This window comes from Cucurbita pepo, chromosome LG12 (genome assembly GCF_002806865.2).
Source record: "Cucurbita pepo subsp. pepo cultivar mu-cu-16 chromosome LG12, ASM280686v2, whole genome shotgun sequence".
Taxonomy (NCBI): domain Eukaryota; kingdom Viridiplantae; phylum Streptophyta; class Magnoliopsida; order Cucurbitales; family Cucurbitaceae; genus Cucurbita; species Cucurbita pepo.
The window spans coordinates 2,072,736-2,094,834 of NC_036649.1; the positions used below are offsets into that span (position 1 = coordinate 2,072,736).

At 36.7% G+C, this 22,099-nt stretch overlaps 2 protein-coding genes across 6 annotated transcripts; one reads left to right on the top strand and one right to left on the bottom strand.

Annotated features, from left to right (window-relative positions):
* Positions 1-1,134: 1,134 nt before the first annotated feature.
* On the bottom strand, positions 1,135-7,374 carry LOC111807385 (dihydrolipoyl dehydrogenase 2, chloroplastic-like). The gene is made up of 15 exons (XM_023693096.1): positions 6,874-7,374; positions 6,317-6,463; positions 6,015-6,149; positions 5,697-5,805; positions 4,508-4,632; positions 3,623-3,748; positions 3,444-3,524; positions 3,128-3,190; positions 2,960-3,034; positions 2,799-2,877; positions 2,617-2,717; positions 2,296-2,409; positions 2,084-2,197; positions 1,780-1,851; positions 1,135-1,531 (listed from the first exon to the last, which is right to left on the bottom strand). Exons 1-15 carry the CDS (start codon positions 7,183-7,185, stop codon positions 1,484-1,486), a joined length of 1,701 nt encoding a protein of 566 aa, XP_023548864.1. The 5' UTR covers positions 7,186-7,374; the 3' UTR covers positions 1,135-1,483.
* A 1,429-nt stretch (positions 7,375-8,803) lies between these two features.
* LOC111806829 (serine/threonine-protein phosphatase 4 regulatory subunit 3-like) lies at positions 8,804-21,827 on the top strand. Of its 5 annotated transcripts, none has more exons than XM_023692315.1 (24): positions 8,804-9,158; positions 10,802-10,882; positions 11,108-11,207; positions 11,362-11,446; positions 11,527-11,576; positions 14,657-14,736; positions 15,546-15,605; positions 15,727-15,826; positions 15,918-15,995; positions 16,362-16,429; positions 16,560-16,628; positions 16,709-16,786; positions 16,858-16,953; positions 17,130-17,200; positions 17,342-17,419; positions 17,868-17,961; positions 18,394-18,495; positions 19,094-19,308; positions 19,403-19,517; positions 19,799-19,930; positions 20,011-20,118; positions 20,202-20,314; positions 20,554-20,655; positions 20,726-21,827. In XM_023692315.1, the coding sequence occupies exons 1-24, from the start codon at positions 9,114-9,116 to the stop codon at positions 21,267-21,269; spliced, it is 2,664 nt and encodes an 887-aa protein (XP_023548083.1). In that variant the 5' UTR covers positions 8,804-9,113; the 3' UTR covers positions 21,270-21,827. The 5 variants fall into 5 exon arrangements, with proteins under 5 accessions (XP_023548083.1, XP_023548087.1, XP_023548088.1 ...); XM_023692317.1 differs by lacking the exon at positions 8,804-9,158 and adding an exon at positions 10,088-10,154; XM_023692319.1 differs by lacking the exons at positions 20,554-20,655; positions 20,726-21,827 and adding an exon at positions 20,391-20,547.
* Positions 21,828-22,099: the final 272 nt, after the last annotated feature.

The following is a 22,099-nucleotide window of genomic DNA, read 5'->3' on the forward strand; positions in this document are numbered from 1 at the left end:
GGCCTTCTTTGATTCTCATTCGAATCGAAATGTGAGATCATAGTTATGAAAATGTTAGGCTACGTTATTAAGATTTTTATGCCTTTATATGTAACCAGCACCAGCAATCTACGTTATTGGATTTGGGATTGATATTTTTTTTTTTATCCAATCTACTCAGATATTAGGTTATGATGTTTAGATGATGCCGGAAGTATAAATTGCAAGCAAAAAAAGACAACAAATTTAATTTGTTTGGTCCTAATCAAATTAATTTTGATATAATATCAATTTCAATTTCTCAATTTCAATTTCTCAAATTTTGCTTTCTAAAAGTTGCCTTTGGCTTACATTTTCATATAATACCTATTTCAATTTCTCAAATCTTGCTATCAAAAACTCTTTTGAAATCTCTCTGCCCTACGTCACATAGGCGACACGAGAATGAATAGGCTTAACTCACTTGTTACTAGAGAACGAATAGGCTTAACCACTTGTTGCTAGGAAGTGAGTAGGCTTAACTCACTTGTTACTAGAGAACGAATAGGCTTAACCACTTGTTGCTAGGAAGTGAGTAGGCTTAACCACTTGTTGCTAGGAAGTGAGTGCGGCACACAAGTCTACTTTACTGTCCGCTTTACTCTGTTATAGGATCAATTAGTTGTCTTATATTTGTTACATTAATGTCATTTATAAGCTAATTGTGAAACGAAGGTTGTAAGTGTCTATCTAGGATTTAAATAGATATTTCTTAAAAGATTATATATGAAAAATATATCCTTACAATAATATTTAAATTATCAGTTGTGGATTTTGAGGTAGAAGCTGATTTAAAAACCCTTTGATAATTCATATGCTATTTCATTTTTTCCGAAGCAAAAAGGACAATTTGAACGTAAGCTATATATTATATACCATGTTCAGATGTGGTTTTTGCAGAAGATGATTTGAAGCCTGCCTTTGTTTTTACACAAAATGTTAATGTCTTCTCCTGATGTCGTTATAAGAATGGACTTGCCTAGAAAAGAACATATACAATGAAAAAGAAATGTGTCCACTCGAGCATAATTTAGTAAATAAGATATTTATTAGAGATATCATTTGTAAGATTGGAGGTTCGATTCCAAGCTAAATCGAAGAAAAAAGAAGTGAACCAAAGTCTAAATGTCTGTCAGCTACCATTCTTGACTAATATGGCTTCGTATTTCTAAATTATTTGTCCAAAATCACAAGCAAAAACACATCTAAAAGAAGCAGTTGCAGATTTCTGTTCCATTTGTAAGGCATGGGATTAAATCAATAATATAAGAATGACAGAGATACTAAAATATTTTGGACCAAACCAACCGAACGACGTCTGCTAATTCTCTAAACACTTGGTTGTTTCTTCCAGTTTTGTGATGTTCCTGCTGGTCACTCCTCCATCTAGAAATCGTGTAGTTTCTCTGAACTCCCTAACAAAAGCAAAAATCTTCAAAAAGAAGGCTTTGGGCGTCGGAGAAGCTTACACTGCAATCGGTTCACTTACTGCGCTCGGAACATGAGCTTCGACCTGTTGAAAAGGCATTTTTGTATCAAATAAAGATATCAAAAGAACCAGGGGGAGGATAAACTTTTTAGTGTCTGAAATTGAGCAACTCATTCAGTGAACGGAGATTGTGTAATTCAGTGAACAGAAATGAAAACTATTGTATGTATATGCATGAGCTGAATTCCATTGACACGCTTGATATTGAAAAGGAAATCATTAGAACCAGACTTGTAGGTTAAGCATATGATCTAGCAAAATGTTAAGCTGACCTTAGCTGATTTAAATAGTTCATCGAGCACCTCGGATAGGGTTGGATGTGCATGAACCGCTAATTTAATATCCTGCATCAACATATTGGGAGTCAAATATGAGTCGGGCTTTGAGAAAATTGTGCAACTCGAAGACTATTTGTTCGTAGGCGTTTTTTCTTATCAATTAAAGCAGATTTGTTAACCTAATCGTTATACATTTAAGGAGTTCAGACAGGATTATGTATTCTTCTGGGAGGCGGGGTTTGCATTCCATATCAGTCCTGGCACACAAAAGGATATTGATTTTCACAGTGAAACTTACCTGAATGCGTGTTCCTAGTGCTATTGCGTTTGATGCTTCGTGGATCAGATCTGCAGCGTGCAATCCGAAAATATGAACTCCAAGTATCTCTCCATTATCGGGTCTATATATTAGCTGGATGAGGTGAAAATAATGGAATTATCACCAACTGAAAACCATCATCAACGTATATCATTGAAGAAAGGTGTGATTAGAGGTTGCAGAAATGTAACCTTGGCTAGCCCCTCTCCTTCGTTTTCTGCAAGGGCCTTTGTGTTCGCCTTAAAACTTGTCTTGGCAACACTTACTTCAAATCCCTCCTTCTGGGCTTTCTCCCTGGCTTGAGGCTGCAATAATAATGCATTTAGTTGATCTTTAGATACTGAAACTTGAAAGTACAAGTGAACAAATAGGGGAAAAGGCTTGATAAGATGTAAACGCAAGAATACTGTGCTCACTGTTAACCTAACGAAACGAACAAACGTAATATAACATAATCAATAACGATTAATGATGCAGATCACAAAAAGCTTCCATGATGATTATATTTTTACCTCAGTTAGTCCAACCATACTAATTTCGGGATGAGTGAAACAAGCTGCAGGGATGCTTAAATGATTGAGCACGTGATCCCTTCCAGTAACTTGTTCAACCACTGTCAAAAGGTTGGTTTTAAATGGTTAATTGTTTAGTTGGAGTTTATGGAAAAGATAACGATTGGTTGGCAACTACTTACCTGAAATGCCTTGTGCGCTGGCTGCATGAGCAAGCATCATCTTCCCATTTGCATCGCCTATGCAGTACACATGAGGAACCTAGCATGTAAAATACGTACCAACTATGATTATAGTGGTAAAAATGAAAGGTTAGCCGAAGTAAATTTCTTGTATTACGTACCATTTTTCCATTTGCGTCAATCACTCTCATGCGCTCGTCAACAGGAATGAAACCACGTTGTGTGGCCACATTGATCTGCAAATAAATTTTAAAAAAATTGAAGTTGACTATTATATTAGTGAACCGCTAGAGATGATCTATATGAAATTAGTGTATGAGGAGGCATACATTCTCTAATCCAAGGCCGTTGGTGAATGGGGCCCTTCCAGTTGCAATCAATGCTGCATCTACCTGCGGCAAGGGGAAAGAAGGCTTAATATTTCAAGATAGCATCAACAAAGCAACCAATGCCTTTACAACAGATAACAGCATTTATTCTTGCAGTGCGATGGAGTTCAAGATTAATGTTAGTTTTCTCATCTCCCCTTTATTATCCCCAGAGCCATGAATACTTGGGAAAACTATGTAAAGCAGTATTCCCATTTGAGCATCATCATAATAAAAGGAAACTTCAGTAAAGACAGCTACCAAAAATGTGAGTTACCTCTAAAGTATCTTTAAGTTCCTTAGTCTTTGCATCTATAAGCTCTATAGTAACTGGCTTCCCATCCTTTGCTGGAGTAATCTTTATAAGAACAAAGAAAACACGAGCCAATTTAAAAAAATATTCAAAACAAAAGGGGAAAAAAGTCTTAGATGCTGAAGGATAAAACTATGCATAACCTTAGATGCAAATACTCCAGTATGATAGTCAATTTTTCGTGGATTTATTAGAACCCTCTGGGCCAATTTTCCGATCTCAGGATCAAAACCAGGCATAAGCTGATCAAGCGCCTCAATAAAGGTAACCTGCAAAGAATAGCAATTATGATGAACTACATTACAAGATATATTAATCATTACTTATTCCCTTTTAAAAATAAGTGAAGAATTACATGGTTCACTATAAATTGTAATAGATTGAAAGACACTCCCTGCATCGGTCTTTGTATTCCTATACGTTTTAAATACCTTGATGTCCTTTGAAAGAAAAGGTTTGTTAATGTTTAGACCCTTCTATTTTTGTTTGACATCCAAAAGATCCCTTTCTCCATGCCCACTAGGCTTTGTTAGAGCATCTCTATTACAGAAGAAAGCTTATTCCTTTCTTCTAAGCTTCACTTTTCCTATAAGAGTTGGATAAAAATGCTTGTAGCAAATTTAATTCAACATAGTTTGGTCCAAACTCATGTTATAAGGACAGCCTCATCAGAATGCCAATCAAAAAGTTACCAACATTGTTGTGATTTTCCTCCTTAATCTCAGGCCTGAAAGGATTATGTCGCCTTCTAGAATATTTAAGCAATGTCCTGAAACTATTAAATTTCAGCCAATTTATGTACTTAATTGTTTAGATCCAAAAACTCAACTGTGACACATTTGCCAGAGAACAGTACATGAATTAAGATACAGCAACAAATATTCAACCAAAAAAATTAAAGTAACAGGTTTAGAAGAGCTTCAAGCACTGCCTTGATTTGTACATGATCACGTAACCAAGCAACAAATACATACAAGTTAAAACACTATGGGAATTAGGTCTTCTAATCTGTAGAGAGGAAGACCAACCTCACTTCCTAGGGCAGTGTACACATCGCTGAACTCAAGACCAATATAGCCACTCCCAACAATGGCGATCCACTCAGGAACAAATTCCAGTTTTAGTGCATGGTCACTGGTAATAACAGTCTTCCCTGTATAAACCATCAATTAAGCATTAATTCCTACAAATAAAAATAATAAGTAAAATAACAAAAATTCAATTAAATTGTAAGAAAATAAAATTAAACCAACAAAAAAGGATTAATTCCTACAAGAAAATGTGTCCAATGAGATGACTTGGCACTAAAAGAATGTGAGGATTGTGAAGTGCTGTAATGGCATATATAAAATGAAATTTTCAAGTAAAACTGTCCCCTTTTTACCAAAAAATATATATATATCCACTTCATTGATAAAAATTAGAGGAATTATCCACTTTTGTTTAAATACTTATTCATTAATCACTTTTGTTGTAGAGGAATTATGTTCAATGAGTAGAAAGTTCTGAAATCTTAACTTGCAGGGTAATACAGTCAACAAACAGCATTAATATCCTAGCCAAACATATATAATACTTCAAGCATCTTTACAAGTGCTCATATAATTAGCTAAAGTCAACAATTCCAAGTTATATCTAAATGCACCAACTTTGACCAAACTCTGAGAAAAGTTCCAACCCAAAAGCAAAGTGGGGCACCTAACTACAAATTCTTGACTAAAGCCATTGAGAAAATTAATCTCTCTACGAAAGAAAGAAGTTCACTCCACCATCTCACTCGACCAAACTTTAACACAAAATTAACAAAAATCAATGAGGCAGACTGCATTCTTAGTTCCAACTGTTAACTTTAAAAACAAATCTAACATTATGCTACAGTTTCATATCTTAAAATTTAAGACTTTGTTTAAAGGACATTTATGCTACACATCCAATGATGATATAAAATTAACATTTACCACCTCCATAAATGAGGTTGAGAATTTTAATTGGAAATTTCTGACCTTATCTGGTGTAACTTTAAGTAGTCACGTCATAATAAACCAATGACTGAAAAGTCAAGCATAAACAACTTCATTCAAATTTGTGACTCTCGCATGGCTTTGTATTCACAAGATTTCGAGAAGGCTTTGTATTCACAAGATTTCGAGAACTAAAACAATTGATATGCTTTGCACAAGTTATATGGATGAGAAAAGGAGGACGATTGATGTTTACCATCAACTTCAATGCCCTTGGGAACAAATGGGACAGAACCAGTAGCAATGATTATGTCTTTTGCAGTAACTATTTTGTCAGAAGAACCAATCTGCACCTTTTGAGGACCCTAAAAATCCAATAAGTGACATGAGTTAAGGGATCAGGTTCAAGACTCAAGAAGACAATAACCAACAATTTTATCAAATAGATCGTGGGGTTAATATCTCAATTCTCAAGATGTTACAAATTGATAGGGTACATGAGGATCGATACCATAAATTCATCTAAAGCTACCAAAGAAAGAAACTCTCTTCATGAACACACAAGTAAACCTACCAAAATTGTACCGACGCCTGTCAGTATATCCACTCCAAGCGCTTTCATCGAGTTGGTCAAGTTATTACGAATTTTTGAAGCAAGATTATTGGCATGATCAGCCACTCCTTGTCTATCGTATCCAGCAGCTGATACCTACACATGAGTTAAAATAAAGAATGGAAAGAAGTCAGAAGAATAATAGTAGTTGATCGACTCCAATCAACAAAACAATAATCAAGCACAAAACTTGTTATCGGTAAGGATTGAAAATGCTATATGTAATTCTAAGTTCAAGATCTCTGATTCCATAAACTCGATACCTGCAAACCCAAGGCCTTCAGGTGATGTTCATTCTGAAGTTCACGCATCCTTCCACTTACAGCCAGAAGAGCTTTAGAAGGAACACATCCTCTGTTCACGCATGTTCCTCCCACCACGTCTCCCTCTACAATGGCAGTTTTCAGACCCTGCAAGAACAGCATTCTAGAGAATTATATCCATGTCGTATTATCTCCTGAACGACAATATGAACGATCGTTACTAGTGCCAGTCAGATGCACAAACTGGATTTAAGTCATATATCATGAACATTACCCAAATATTTAAATTTCGGCTAAAATCATTTACCATATTGCCATTGGTCAGAAATAAAATGATAATGACTGTATTAAAGAGACAAAAAATGATAATGACTACAATGACTGTATAATTTGAACTGGCAACAAAAAACATAGTCGAGCTACATTTGGAAACCCTTTTCGGTCAAACGAGCCTTAAATGTAGTGAACAAAAACGATCTCGGTTAACAACCACACTCGAGCTCCAAAAGTTTCGTCAAGAAGTGAAAGAAACGAGGTACCATAGCTTCTTTTACTACCTTCTCGACAGCGTGAAGCGCTGCTCCATGACCACCAACACCAGCTCCAATAATGAGCAAATCGTAGTCAAATTTGGAGGGACTTCCATTGCCGGAGAGAGCAGCAAAGACCTTCCGCCTGGAACTCGAACCAGCTGAGATGTGAACTCTCTTCGAATCAGAGTGTTTGAGGGATGAAAATCCCAAGGCCTCGCGCCTGAGGCCGCAGAAACGGAGATTGATAGGGGCGAAATGAGCGAAATCAGTGGCGGAATTTGATCTGAGTGGGGCCAATGAAGAGGAGGAGATTGAGAGGGAGATTGAGGACTGCATTTCGAGATTGGTATGCAGAAGATTTGCAAGCGGAATGTATGAATTTGAGGACGAAGATCTGAATGAGAGAGATCTGAGGGGAAATGGAAGCTGGTTTTGGTGAGCAGTTAAAGAGAGTAGCCTCGAATAATCCGTTGAGAGCGGGCGGATATTACTAAGCGCGGCGGATGGACAAGGGGCCACTTAGCTGTTCTTGTTCTCGCTTGTGCCTCTGTGGCCTTTGTGGCCTCTTTTTTTTTTTTTTTTTTTTTTTTTTTTTTTTTTTTTTNTTTTTTTTGGAAAATAAAATACTTAATGTTACAAATCATTTGTATTTTATTTAGCCAATGACTAAGTTTCTTTGCAACTCTATGTAGTTTAGGGTGTCATGCAGAATCATTTAAGCTTGACATGATCAATCTTGCTCGTGAAAGTGATTTGAATCTCAAACAAGTGTTGTTGCCTTTAGATATTCCATCAACAAGGTAATCCGAATTTTACTCACCTTGTAGTGATTCCTTATCATTTGACATCAGACCTTTCCATTGGGTTGATTTCTTATCAATAAGGGCGTGAGAAACATTTTTTTTATAAGAGTATGACTATTTCTAGTAGACGCGTTTTAAAAATGAAAGCTTGAAAGGGAAAGCTTAAGAGAACAATATTGGTTAGTGGTGGGCTTTGACTATTATAAATAGCATTGGAGCCAAACACCATGCGATGTGTCAGCGATGAGGTTGAGCCTCGAAGGGAGTGGACTAGGGGGTCCCACATCGATTGGAAGAAGGGAACAAGTGTCAGTGAGAACAATGGGCTCCGAAGGGGGTGGACTGTGAGATCTCACATCAATTGGGGAGGAGAACAAAACATTGTTCATAAGAGCGTGGGAAGCATTCTCCTTAGTAGTCGCGTTTTAAAAACCTTAAAGCTCGAAAATGAAAACCGAAACAGGATAATATTTTGTAACGGCCCAGATCCACCGCTAGTAGATATTGTCTTATTTAAACTTTTACTTTCGGGTTTCCCCTCAAGGCTTTAAAACGCGTATGTCGGGGGAAGATTTCTACACTCTTAATAAATGGTAGTTTGTTCTCCTCCCCAACGAATGTGGGACATCACAATCCACCCCTTCGGCGCTCAGCGTCCTCGCTGGCACTCTTTCCTTCCTCCAATCGATGTGAGACCGCTCCCAAATCCACCCCATTTGGGGGCCAGTGTTCTTACTGGCACATCGCCTCGTGTCTACCCCCTTCGAGGAAGAGCGAGAAGATTGACACATCGTCTGATGTCTGGCTCTGATACTATTTGTAACGGCCCAGATCCACCGCTAGCAGATATTGTTCTCTTTGGGGTTCCCCTTAAGACTTTAAAACGCGTCTCCTAGTAGAAGGTTTTCACACCCTTATAAATGGTGGTTTGTTCTCCTTCCCAACTAATATGAGACATTACACATCTGCGAGCGGCTAACTTAGGTGGTTAGAGTCATGCAGTCTCGTTGGGCAACAAAAGGGCGCGTAAAATCGGCGTAAAGGAAAAAAAAGAGCGCGTAACTGCACGCGTTCATAATTGGTGAGGTGGCTAGTTTGTTATTTTATGAAAAATGAAGGGCATAACTGCAAATCGAGGTTTCTATTTCCAACATGCGGGATAGATATTTTCTCTCTTTCTTACAGGCTAGAAAAGTGGAAAGACACACACCGGAGAAGGAGGAGCGAGCAGGAAAGAGGAAGAAGACGAAAGATACGGAATTGAAAGCTCCCACTGTCATGTCCATGGCGTATTGGGTTTCTACTTTAAAGTCTCACTGAAATCTCTGCCCCATACTTAGTTTCTTCTGCTCCCTGTTTCATCGTCTCTGAAACCCTAAATTCTTCATGCATCAATCTCCACTGCTGTTCACTCCACTTCAAGATTGCCTTTGAAGTTGAGTCGATTTTGTCGCAGTTGTTATGGGCGCGCCAGATAGATCTCCGGCGACCCCCAATTCTATGCAGGTGAGTTATTTATTATGTTGGGAATCTCGCTGCTTTGACACTGAAAGATACTAGGCGCAGATATCTAGCTAGCCTTGTGATTTCGTGGCTGAGTTATTCAATTGATGTTTAGTATTGTACTTTTTTGCTGTAATTTGTGTCCGTCTGAGGGCTTGTTCGAGTTCCGGCTTTGCTCTACTGAACATTTATGGAAGTTTGACTTGCTCTGCTACTTGGAATTTATTTCTTCAAGTAGTACGAACCAAGAAGCAAATGCTTGCTTCTAATTATCCGCTGTTGATTACTTCTGCATTAAAGTTGACCATGAGCTTTACTATTTGAAGCTTAACTGCCAAGCTTTATGTGTTTGCAAAAAATTAACTCTGGAGGGCACAGAGAAATTTTATAGGTACTGAGAAACATTGGAGGGTAGTCGTAATTATTTGACTTAGTATTTTGTAACTTTTAAGAGTTTAATACTAATATGCCCGTTATGACATTGGAAATCTACCAAAAGGTTAGAGTATCGAATCATTAATTAAGTGCTTCAATTCAAAGCCCTTTGAGTATTTTTTTAGCACTGCTTGGAGTTGCATGAAACTAGTTCAATATAATGCTAGAGCTATCACAACAAATACTCCTAATGCACAGTAATACTGGTAACTCAGTTTTCCGAAACACGGTGCTAGAGCTTGACTTGTGATTAAATTTGTTGGTCAATTTTAAAGGTTAAAATCTCGTCATTTAAAAACTCATGCTAAGGAAACAAACAAGTTACAGTTTCATGGTTCCAAATTTCTAACAAGAATTCAGTTTTTTGAAACCGCGAACATATGTTTGTGAACAGCCCTGTATATTCCAGGGATACTCACATCACAATATAATGCTATAGGTTTCCTGGTTATTGATACATGCTCACTCATTTTGAGATTAGTGAAATATTCATCTTCCTCCAGAAGATATTAATCCCAGGACTGCTACTTTAGGATGGAGGGAGAGAATATTCCAGCTTATAAGGTGACTTCCTCATCTAACACCTTCTTCTGTTCAATGAAAGTCTCAACCTTGTGTTCTAATGTTTGGGGAGCTATATTAGGTGCTTTTTTGAAAAGACAAAGACAATATGGTGGGATCCTACGAAAAATAGATTGGACTTGGTCAACTTTCCTTCTTTAGGATAACTTAAATATAGCTCAATTGGTTAAGGTGTTATCGTCGGCCAAAATATCTGAGGCTCAAATTCCCATCCCCTCATATTGTTGAACTCGCACCGTGCATGCCTCCAATAGATAGTCGTGTTTCTTTGTTTTACAAGTTTCACATCACCTCTTCCAACACTGTATCCCAGAATTCAGCTTTATTTGGATTTCCCCTTTTGGTCATTACAAGATTGGATCTGGCACTCTGCCCAGTTGCAAGCTAGTCCAAGTGCTTGTGGTTCACCCCCTGCTGGTCAATACGTTTCTTACAACAACTACCCTGCTCATGTATGTAGCAGTTGATTGTTGCATACATTTGGGTTGTCCATTTAATTGACTTGTCATGTTGTGAATGGGTTTACGATGACCTTGAAGAAGTTCAAACTCAATTCATTTTATTTTATTAATTTCATTTGTTGTTTGATGTTGTGCTTGATCCTTATTGTTTATACCCTCAAATTTCAGCGTGTCAAAGTTTATCGTTTAAATGATGATGGAAAATGGGATGATCAAGGAACAGGGCACGTTACTGTTGACTATTTGGAGGTTTGTGACTGACTTTTCCCCCTTTCTTTGTTTTGGATGGGAAACTTTTTTTTGTGGTAAGAAATAAATTTTATTGATGTATGAAATTTACAAAAGAAGGATCCAAACCAAAGAAGTTACAAAAGATTTCTCCAATTTGTGAAAAGGGAGGAGAGAGATAAAGGTCTAAAGTAGTGCATTTACCATGATCTTCACTGATATGAATATAAATTTAATTTCACTCAGAGATCGGAGGAGTTGGGACTATGTGTTGTTGATGAAGAGGACAATGAGACTCTTTTTCTTCACCGTATTAGCTCAGACGACATTTACAGAAAGCAAGAAGGTTTTTCTTTCTTTTCTTATAGACTTTAACAGTATCATCAACATGAGTCTTCTTTGTAATGTGTACTTGCACTACTTTAAATTCCTGGTTGGGTTGGATGGAGGCTTATGTTGACTTTTTAAGTACTAACAAAGTTAGCTTCTTAAATATGCAGATACTATAATCTCTTGGAGAGATCCAGAATATTCTACAGAGCTAGCTCTAAGCTTCCAAGAGACAACTGGATGTTCATACATATGGTAATATTGACTAGATACCAGTCACTCTCTAATGTTTTGCCCCATGATAGACTAGCTAAAAGTTGGCTTATCTTATTTAGGGATCACATCTGCAATGCGCAAAGGAGTCTCCATTTTAATTCTCTCAACAGTAAGTACTCAATTATTTGAGGCCTTTTACCATTTTACATATCTGATTTTGTTCTTTGCACTACATTCATCATGATAGGATACTTAATGTTGTAGATTTGCTGTTATGGAGTGGAGGCTACATTTACTTAGGTGTTCTAGCTTTTGAGTGGGAAACATACTTTGAACTTAGTACCTAGTTGGAGGCTAAAAATATGAATGGGCTATATTGAGATTGACACACCAAAACTCAAACATAAAACTCTGTTGTACTGAAAAGGGCAGTAGTTAACATGGCTTCAAAATATGACGACCTTTGGCTTTTGTAGGATTAAAAAGAAAATTGTAGTTAGCTGTTCAAATGAAAATTTTAATCTGTTCAGTAGCGTATGTTTTGATCTTACCGATGGGGTTGCATAATTTTTTACTTTCATTAGTTGAATAGTTTTATTAAGGAAAAAAAGTTGAGTAGTTTTCTCTTTCCATTTCCTCTGGACCAAATATTTGACACTCATTTGAATATTGTTTGTAATATAGAATTTGAGCATTGTTTCCCATATATTTTGATTGCAAACACTGCTCAATTTTTTTGTATTTATTTATTTCTAGTCCTTGTTGGTTTCTGTTTTAAGTTTGTGCTGTGAAATTAGAAGAATAGCATTTAAATCTGTCACAATTTTGTAGTAGTCAGTCGAATGTGGAACATGATTGATTTATCAGGATTTAGACAGTAAAAACTTGGTGATTGTTGATGCATGGATGAAAATGGGAAACCTTGGAGAATTATCATCATAAGAAATTTTCGCATGAGGAGATGAGGTAGTTTTGTGGTCCATTGGAACTTCGATGGGAGATATGCTAGAAGTTGGGTAATTTTTTGATTCCTTCAGTCAACTCACTGGTTAAAGGGTTTGTTCAGCTCCTTAAATCCCTTAACCTTTTGTGTTAGCTTTGTGGAAGACAAGGATAAAGGCGAATATTTTTCCTCAGCTAGTCTTCTTGGAAAGATTCAACACGATGGATAGGGTTAAAAAAACTGTAAATTTGGTCGTTGAAACAGAGCTGCTGTATTTTGTGCCTTTAAGGTGGGGAGGACCTTCCTCACTTATTCTTTCGCTTTACTTCAATGAGGCTTTGTTTCAAGGTTTTGGATGTTTTTGGGTTCTTGAAGAGAAAGATGAAAATGAGTAATTTCCATCTTTGTGGGTAGCCTAAGTAGGAGAGAAAAAATTCTATGGATTCACAACATGGTTAAGTCAGTGCTGCCAGGTATATGTACAGACAGGAAACAACGGTTATTTGATGGAAAACAAGATATTTGGGAGGGAAGCCGGTGATTATTTGATGAGAAATGAGACCTCTGGGAGGAAAAGTTTGATCTTGTTAAACTAAAAGTGGCTTTGTTGGGTGCTATCTCCAAATAATTTTTCAATTATTCTTGTTTTGATATTAACGCTAGCAGGGAACTTGGGAAGCTCTCTTTTAGTGTTTGTTTTCTCACATCAGTATTTGAATTTTTGGTTTGAGAGATTTAGTTTCAATTTTAAAAGGAGTTGTATCATTGTAACCTCTTGAATATCAATTAATAGATGTGTTTCTTTGTTGAAAATGAAGATGAAAAGTGGAAGGTTTTTTTTGTTTGAATGGTAGGTATCATGATTGTGGTTGGTGGGACCCCAATAACTTCATTGTTCTGTTTAGAATTCCAGCTTTCGTATGGGAAATCGTTGAGAAATCGATGAAGAATTTCTTGTGGGAAGGGATGGATCGAAGGGAGGTCCTCCCACTGGGTTAAGTCAGTGGTTCTCGAAGCTCTAGGCAATGGTAAACTAAGATCATGTAATGAGGCTCTGTTGACAAAGTGGTTGCAGCCTTTCTTCATGGAGCCCAACGCTTTGCGACATAGGGTCATTGTGAGTAGGTATGGTCCATACCTCTTTGAGTGGGTTTCAGGTTGTGGAGTTGAGATTATGGCAAAACCTCTTGGATGACTGTTGCTTCAGGTTTCTTGTTGTTTGTGAAATGCTTGGTTGAGGAGGTATCAGAGTTTTATTTTTTGGAGATTGCTGGTGGGAGATCATCTCCTATGTTCATTGTTTTTGCGGTTATATCATTTATCGAATAAGAGGCTGCACTAAGTGACCTCTATATTGCCTTCTCTCGATCACTCTTTGCCTTTTGGGGCTTCCACCATCCTCTTTTTTGCTGTGAGGTGATGGAGGTGGTACCTCTCCTTTCTATCATTTTTGATTTGGTTGTTTGTCTTGAGGGGAGGGGAGGGGAGGGGTTTGAGTTATTGGGCCCGAATCCTTTTGAGGAATTCACATATAGTTCATTTTTTCAACATCTTGTGTTCTCTTCCTCCCTCCAAGGGGCCTCTGCTTTTCCTCTTTTTGAAAGGTAGAAATCCTCTAGAAAGTTATATTCTTTGGTTGCCAGGTCTTGAATGAGAGAATGAACACCCTGGCCTGGATCATATACATAGACACTCTTCTTTTGTGTTGCATCTGCAATGTTGTCTTCTTTGTGGATGACATGAGGAGGATATCAACCATTTATCGTGGGGTTTCCAATATGCTTATTCTCTATGAAGCTGGTGCTTGAGTTTTTGGCTCATAGCATAGATTGACAAATCTATAATTGAGGAGGTGTTTTTAAACCCTCCCTTCTGGAAAAAGGGCAGGATCATGCAACATGCTTGTTCTTTTGCTATTATGAGGTATTTGGATGGAGTGGAACAAAAGGATTTTTAGAGGGACTTAGAGACCATGGGAGGAGATTTGGAGGTGTCTAGGTTTGATGAATATTTATGGGCATTCTTTCGTCAAACTTTTTGTAATTACCATCTTGGTCTCACCTGTTTGGATTGAAGTCCATTCTTGTAGCTAGTAACAGTGAAGGGAATCCTTTTGTGGGTTTGTTTTTTTTAGTATTCTCTTGTATTTTTTTTTTCATTTAAAAAAAAAAGGACTTGGTTTTCTGTAGAAAGAAAAGAAAAAGAAAAAAAACTGGTACCATGGTTAATTCATAAAGAAAAAGTTGCATTTATTTTGGCAGATACTAGTTTTGAATAATTCCTTGTCTCCATTACTATATGGCCAGATGATACATTCCACCGCATGAACAGTGAGTTGAGGGAATTGCCTGCAATTGAGCTATCAACACTGCCACTAATACTTAAGGTTAGTATAAAGGTATTAATAGAATACTAGACAAAAACAAGTTCTAAAAATTAATTAGCCAAAACAATTTTGGTAGATAACTGTTTTGGAAACTACTCCCAAAGATGTCTAACTTTTAATAAGTGACTATGAGAACATGCTTTGTAGTTTGGGTTTTTTCTTTCTCTAGAAAACATAAAACAATTTAAAAATTGACACTCAAAGAACTACTTCCTTCTCTCTCTTCCTGTACCCTTTTTGGATAAACAAACTCTTAAGGAACAACATGAGGAATTTTATATTCAAATTCTATTAAAGGTGCAGTTAATAAGCTTAATCACCTACCAGGACAATCCTAGAACCTTTGCTGATTAATCCAACTGAATCATATACAAATTTACATTCGGCAATTTCCTGTAGTCCTCTCCCCCCTTTTTATATTCCCCTTCCCTAATCTAGCCAGTCATAGGCTGCTTATTCAGTTTAATCATATTCCAGTTAGACTCACATCTTTTAATACTGGCCTAGCTATCCTCATGCTGATTATTCCCGTTGTACCTTACATTACTGAAATGAATTATTGTCACTTCTTTTTAATAATAAGGAACTAATTGTGTTTGGTATTTCATGTTTACACGTTGTGATGTAGTCAATACCAGTATGGCATGGCATTTTAACGACTCTTCAATACTACTCATTTCATGTAATATGAATTATTGACTTAGATAAATATCATCCTTCCCTGGTTGTTGAAAGTGGCATAAATATCGTCCTTCCCTGATTATTTGGGTGCAGACGACCTTTCATATTAATTGATACTTTTTGTTTAGATTGTCGTTGAAAGTGGCATTGCAGATCAGATGCGGTTAGTGGAACTCATAGTTGCCAATGTAAGATTTGAACAAGTTTGTGATTTTCATGTAGATTTGGGTTTTCTTATGACTTCTGCATGAAATCTTTACCTTGGATGAACAAGAATGAGTGTTCGACTGACAATTTTTTCATATGCAGCAAGATTTTTTTAAAAAGCTGATGGACATATTTCTTATCTGCGAAGACTTGGAAAATCTTGATGGTCTTCACATGATATATAAAATAGTTAGAGGAATCAGTCAGTATTCTTTTCTGGTTCTATTACTATTATTTCCAGCAATTATTTTATGTTTTTTGTACTTATTTTTTTTTTTATAAATAAAATGCAGTCCTGCTGAATAGCTCACAGATCTTCGAGAAAATTTTTGGAGATGAATTAATCATGGACATCATTGGTTCTCTAGAATGTAAGCTTTGTTATTTTTTGAATTGATTTTCATCTATAATTGTTTCTTTATATTTATACTAGAAATAGAGTACGGATATTTAATTTTATCTTGTTTTTGCTGCTCTGATTTGGTCCAATTTGTTCAAGACGTTTTGTGATTGTGAACTCTCTACTCCTAGGCTTATTGGAAGGTGGTTTTTGTAGCTCTCTTAATGTGGGTTGGGCGTTCTATACTCTTTAATTTTATATCAAGTCTCTGATTTTGTTGACTGAAAAGTGGGCTTGGTATGTTGTGTATCTTCAGCTAATTTCTCTATCGATATGATATAGGTTTTGGGGACTACCCTCAATGACTTTTTACTTCTATTTTTTATGTGATTGCCAGACGATCCAGAGGTACCTCATGTCCAGCATCATCGTAACTTTTTGAAAGAGCACGTTATTTTCAAAGAGGTAATGCGGTACCCAGCATCCATATTTGAGTGTGAGAGCGAAGGACAGTGGGCCAATGGGTCTCATTATGCAGTCTTATGTGGAGACTCTTACTTTTATATTATATATGTATTCGTTTTCACTTTTGTAGGCCATACCCATCAAGGATCCATCGGTCTTGTCAAAGATACATCAAACATACAGAATTGGCTATCTAAAGGTCTGGGTCTTTGATAGGTGCAATTTCTCTATCCGTTGAGCTAGTTGATAATGTGCTGTTATCTTGGATTACTTTGCCAGGATGTTGTTTTGGCTAGAGTATTGGATGAGTCCACAATTGCAAATATAAATTCCATTATCCACGCAAACAATGCACTGGTAGGTTTTTTGAAAGATATGCTTGTTTTTGAGGTGATGTGTACACACTCTAACATCAGGTTTCATTGTAGGTTGTTTCGTTGTTGAAGGATGACAATACATTTATTCAGGAGTTGTTCATTAGGTTGAAATTGCCAACGACCTCTGAAGAATCTAAGAAGAATTTGGTACTTTTGCTTCTAAGCATTATTTTTTCCCTTGTTATGTAGTGGCTACATGTTCTTGTGCTATAGTTCAATTTAATTTGATCTTTAATGCTGTAATTTCCTATTCTCAATTTCTTGAGGTATATTTTGAGTTATTTTGAAATGATGTTATCATAAACTAATTATCTTTGTGTTAGGTACGTTTTTTGCATGAGTTTTGCAGTTTAAGTAAAAATTTGCAGATGGTTCAGCAGCTACGGCTATTTAGGTACCTTCCACATGATATACTATTATTTCTTTTTGACAATGTAATTTCTATTTTAATTTAAGATGCTGATGACTACCAGTTGCTGTTTTCTTAAGACTCCTTGTTGAGTTGTTTCAAATTGTGAACTTACAAATTCTGCAGGGATCTCATGAATGAGGGAATTTTTGATGTCATTGCTGATGTATTACAAAGTCCAGATAAAAAGTTCGTGTTAACTGGGTAATGTCAACCTTCTGATTAAATTTTGGTTTTGTTTGAGTGCATTTCCATAAACAATATTTTAGAACTGTAAACTGTTTTACGAACCTTTGTTTAAGAAGGAACTTTTACATTGTCTACTTATTTGTACTACCTATTCATTGCCAATTTCTATGGTTCTTAAGAAAAGAACACTTGAAGGTTTTTATCTGAAGAAGACATTGGTTTGTTTCATGAGGTCGTACCTTCTTGAGTTCTAACAATTATATATCAATTCTTTTTTTATGAATCCTCTACTTTATTAGGTTTTCTGAAAGAAAAAAAAAAAAGAAAAAAGAATTTGTCTTAAAAATTTAGAAGGCAAATACAAAATTTTTTAGCAGCACACTTGTCATCTGTTTTGTTCAATCTATCTTTATTTCAATATTTTCTTAGGCATCTCAGTAATGCATTGTTTGCATGGGTGCAGGACAGATATCCTTGTTCTTTTCTTGAACCAAGATCCAAATCTTCTACGTTCTCATGTTGTCAGGAAGGAAGGGATTCCACTCCTAGGACTGTTGGTACGTGTTTCTAATTTGTTGTCTGATTTGAACTTTAAATGAAAAGGAAAACTTTCATCAAGAAAAGTGGAAAAAAAATACTCGCTGATACTACAAAAGAAGGAAAAAAGATGAAAAAAAGAGCCCATACAAGAGCAGCACAAGCAGAGGAGCCCAACCAAAAATAAGAAGAAAGAAACAAGTATTTCAAGAAAGGGCTCCTGTTCTCATATACATGCTTGTTTGGTTTGTGCTTATTTTCAAGGAATGGGCAATATTGGGGAAAGTGATGCAAGTGAACTTGTGAACACAGTAGGATCAATAACCACAAGTATATCTGATATATAATTATTAAGGCAGAAGTGCTGAGACATGTAGCCCTTTTTTCAAGTAAAATTTTTAATAGAGGATTAAGCCTATGAGAGATAATTTACACCATTTTTTAAACTATAGGTTCAAGGCCTGATTACAGATTTTGGTGAGGAGATGCACTGTCAGTTCTTTGAAATCCTTCGATGTTTACTGGATTCCTTCACACTATCAGGAGCAACCCAGGTTTGCTTAGCCATCCGATTTCATCCATGTTCACTTTGGTTAAAAACTTCAAAATGATCTCTTTCACTTGAGTTGTATTTTTCCATTAGAACGTAGCTTTAGTTAGGTCCTATCACACTCTACTTTGCCTCTACTTAGGTTGCATGGTCTTACCATTGTTCACTCTACTTTGTTCATGCTTAGGTTGCATGTCCTTACTTTTGTTCTCTCTACTTCGTTCATACTTAGGTTGCATGTTCTTAAAAATGCTATGATTATGAAGAGATATTTGTATAGGCCCTTGGCTTTGCCTTCAAATTTCTGACAATGAGGACTTCTAAATCTATTCAGAAGCCTTGTTTCAAGGACCTCATTTTATATGCCACATTGTATGACTTCTCACCTTCTGTAATGGTAGGATGGTACCTGTCGAAGTCCATGCTATCTGTTTGTTTCCTGTTGGGACATTTTTAACATTTCTGATTTATATTTAATTCTACCGGGTTCTTGGAAGTAGTTGTCCTTAATTTTTCATATTAGATGCAATCTATGTTAAACTTGCATAATTTCCGCTGTAACCACTTACGTTGACTGCAATATTGTGTATTTGGTGTTGCAGAGAGAAACTGTTGTCGAGATATTCTATGAAAATCATTTGGGTCAATTAATTGATGTTATAGCAGTTTCATGCCCTTCAGAAGGTCTTTATCGATTAAGCAACAAAGTTGGACACTCTGGTGTATTAAAGAATCAGAGCACAGTAAAGCCTGAAATTTTATCCAACATCTGTGAATTGCTTTGCTTTTGTGTTCTGCACCATCCATATAAAATAAAGTAATATTTTGTCCCCTTTTTGATTATTTTAGAATTGATGTTTATTTCAACCATAAAAGTTATTATTTTTGTGCTATTTTCATTTTGTTTTCAGGTCCTACTTTCTCGTCAATAATGTCATAGATAAAGTGTTATTACTGACTCAAAGAAGAGAAAAATATCTGGTTGTTGCAGCTGTTCGGTTCGTTCGTACTATTTTATCTCGACATGTAAGTTGAACCAGCAGTGAACGAATTTATCTTTTATTCTTTTTATTTATGGGTTTTGAACTGATGAGATTACAGTCCTCTGTTTCTTCTTATCTTCCCGAGGGATTAAATTTTGAATTGTAATTACATTGGAATCACAGTTATTAGGGATCATGCTTCGACTTTACGTCATTCCCTTAGGATTAAAGAACAATAGTTTGCTACTACTAGTTGTTTAATTTTCTATTTATACGGATTGAAATTGGTATATGTACTGAATTGTTTTCTTTGTCAATATGCAGGATGATGATCTAATAAGTCATTTTATCAGAAATAATCTTCTAAAACCAATTATAGATGCCTTTGTTGCTAATGGGAATCGTTACAATCTGCTCAACTCAGCTGTCTTAGATTTATTTGAATACATCTTCAAGGTCTCCATCTTTTTTTCCACACCTTTGCTCTTTGGTGATTCCGGTAGAACATTGATTTAGTGATTTTGTGTTTCATGCAGGAAAATCTGAAATCTTTGGTTAAGTACATAGTCGATTCATTCTGGAATCAGTTGGTTCAGTTCGAGTATTTGACTTCCATTCAGTCTCTAAAAGTTAAATATGAACAGGTATTCTTAGAACTTTCTTGAGGTAATTCCTGTTCTGCTCTCCGAAAAGGGTACTATTTTGTGTATGACATCTTTATTTGCAGTGCCTAGATGCTTTTGGTACAAGAGGCGCAACTCCGATTGTGTTCGACCCTAGAACAAGAATCGAGGAGCGTGCTTTGGAGAAAGAAGAAGAAGACTATTTTAATGAAGAGAGGTAAGCACTATTTCTCTATTTTGTAGGAAATAAATACTTTTTTACCAACGTGGTAAATTGAAATGAAAATTTAAAGGTACAACGGTACCGGAAAAGAGGAACGAGCAGTACTACGAAGCTCTAGTTTTGCACTGAACTGCAGGAATATTTTTTACTTTTCTTCATTATTTGCAACAGATTTTAGTGTAGTTCTTTCAATAATATTTGAATCTGGCTGTTATTAACTCATTACCTATCAGTGATGAAGAGGATACCGCAACTGCATCTGTTTCAAATTTACAGAAAGCGCAATCTCCAGCTATTCTATGTAATGGAGTTGCTGCGAATTATACTCCACCAAGGTACCGCGATTCGCTTTAACTATAAATTTCGATTACAAAAGCAGTTTTTGATTGTCCTGAACTCGTACAGTTCTCGATCTGGTGGTGGACTAGTTGACTATGATGATGATGAAGACGACGAAGACTACAAGCCACCGCCAAAAAAACAATCAGAAACCGTGGAAGAAGATGAAGGAGCCTTGCATACAGTCCGTTTGAAGCGGAAACCTCTTCACCAGGATAAGGATTCCGAGAAGGTGAAAACGCAGCGACCAGGAAAAAATCTAAAAATGAAAGATGGTGTATTTTCCGCCTTGTGTTCGAAATTGAGCCAAGCTGTTCTGCCTACTAATAATGCAGTAAGTTCCCAGCATTCTATGCCACGTTCGATAGATGGAAACGAAAGTTCCAAACACGAGAATCCAGAAGTGAAGGATCGAAATGCTTTGAGAAACTCAACTGATGGTGAAAGTAGTTTGGACGAGGAGAACCATACAGAAAAGCAACCAATCTCTTCTAAAAAGTGTTCTGATCCATTGCTTAAACCTTCAGATAGTAGTAGACAGTTGAATGGAGAAGACTGTTCATTGATTCCTCCAAACTCCTCTCCTGAAATGACTGTCAATGGATCGTAGGTTTTCTCTTCCTGGCATGATGATTGCACTTTTCTTCCATTTTCGTTTGCATTGTGAATATGCTTTGTGCGAAGAGGGATCGGGCTAGTCTTGGATCGACAACTTCGACAGGGAGCTAGTCTTGGACCGAATCGACTTTGTGGCTTTCCATCAACCTCGACAGGGAGCAAGGGAGCTAGTTGATGTCTGTATAATAGTGTACTGACAGAGTGGTAGATTCCAAGCTTCTTGTACTGCCATTCGAGCAGCACTCGAACGCCCTTGCACCTCGCTGTTGTTTATCGCGAGTTTAGAATCCGTTGCTTTAAGTTGAATAGTTCTTGGCATCAATTTTGTTATCTGATTTCAACCCCTCCCCCACCCCAAACCTAAAACAGATGGGGGGTGTATACAAATATTTATATCAATGGCTCAGATGTGTAAGAACTAATGTTGATTGGGACAGGCAAGTCCCTACGCAACGACGTGGATTTGGTTTGGGTTGGGTTGGATTGGATTTTATCGTTACGCGCTATTGAGCTTACTTACCTGAAATGTAGACGCCTGTACATCGGTCTTTATCTTTGCCTTTTTAGCTTCATTAATTATGAGCTCTTGAGCGTTGCTGGTTCCAGCCTTAATTCTTGATGTTTGTTTGTAAAACAGTTTTAGTTAGTTCATTACTTTAGTTGACCGTTAATTGACCTAAATAAGCATCGTCGTGACAGATTTGGAAATGAGCGTTTTTGAACAAACACTTACGCTCAGGGCTCAGGTCAGAGTGTTGGTTCCATCGAGAACGAAAACCTTATTCGTTACTCGAATTTGGTATAAATGTAAGATTCAAGAAA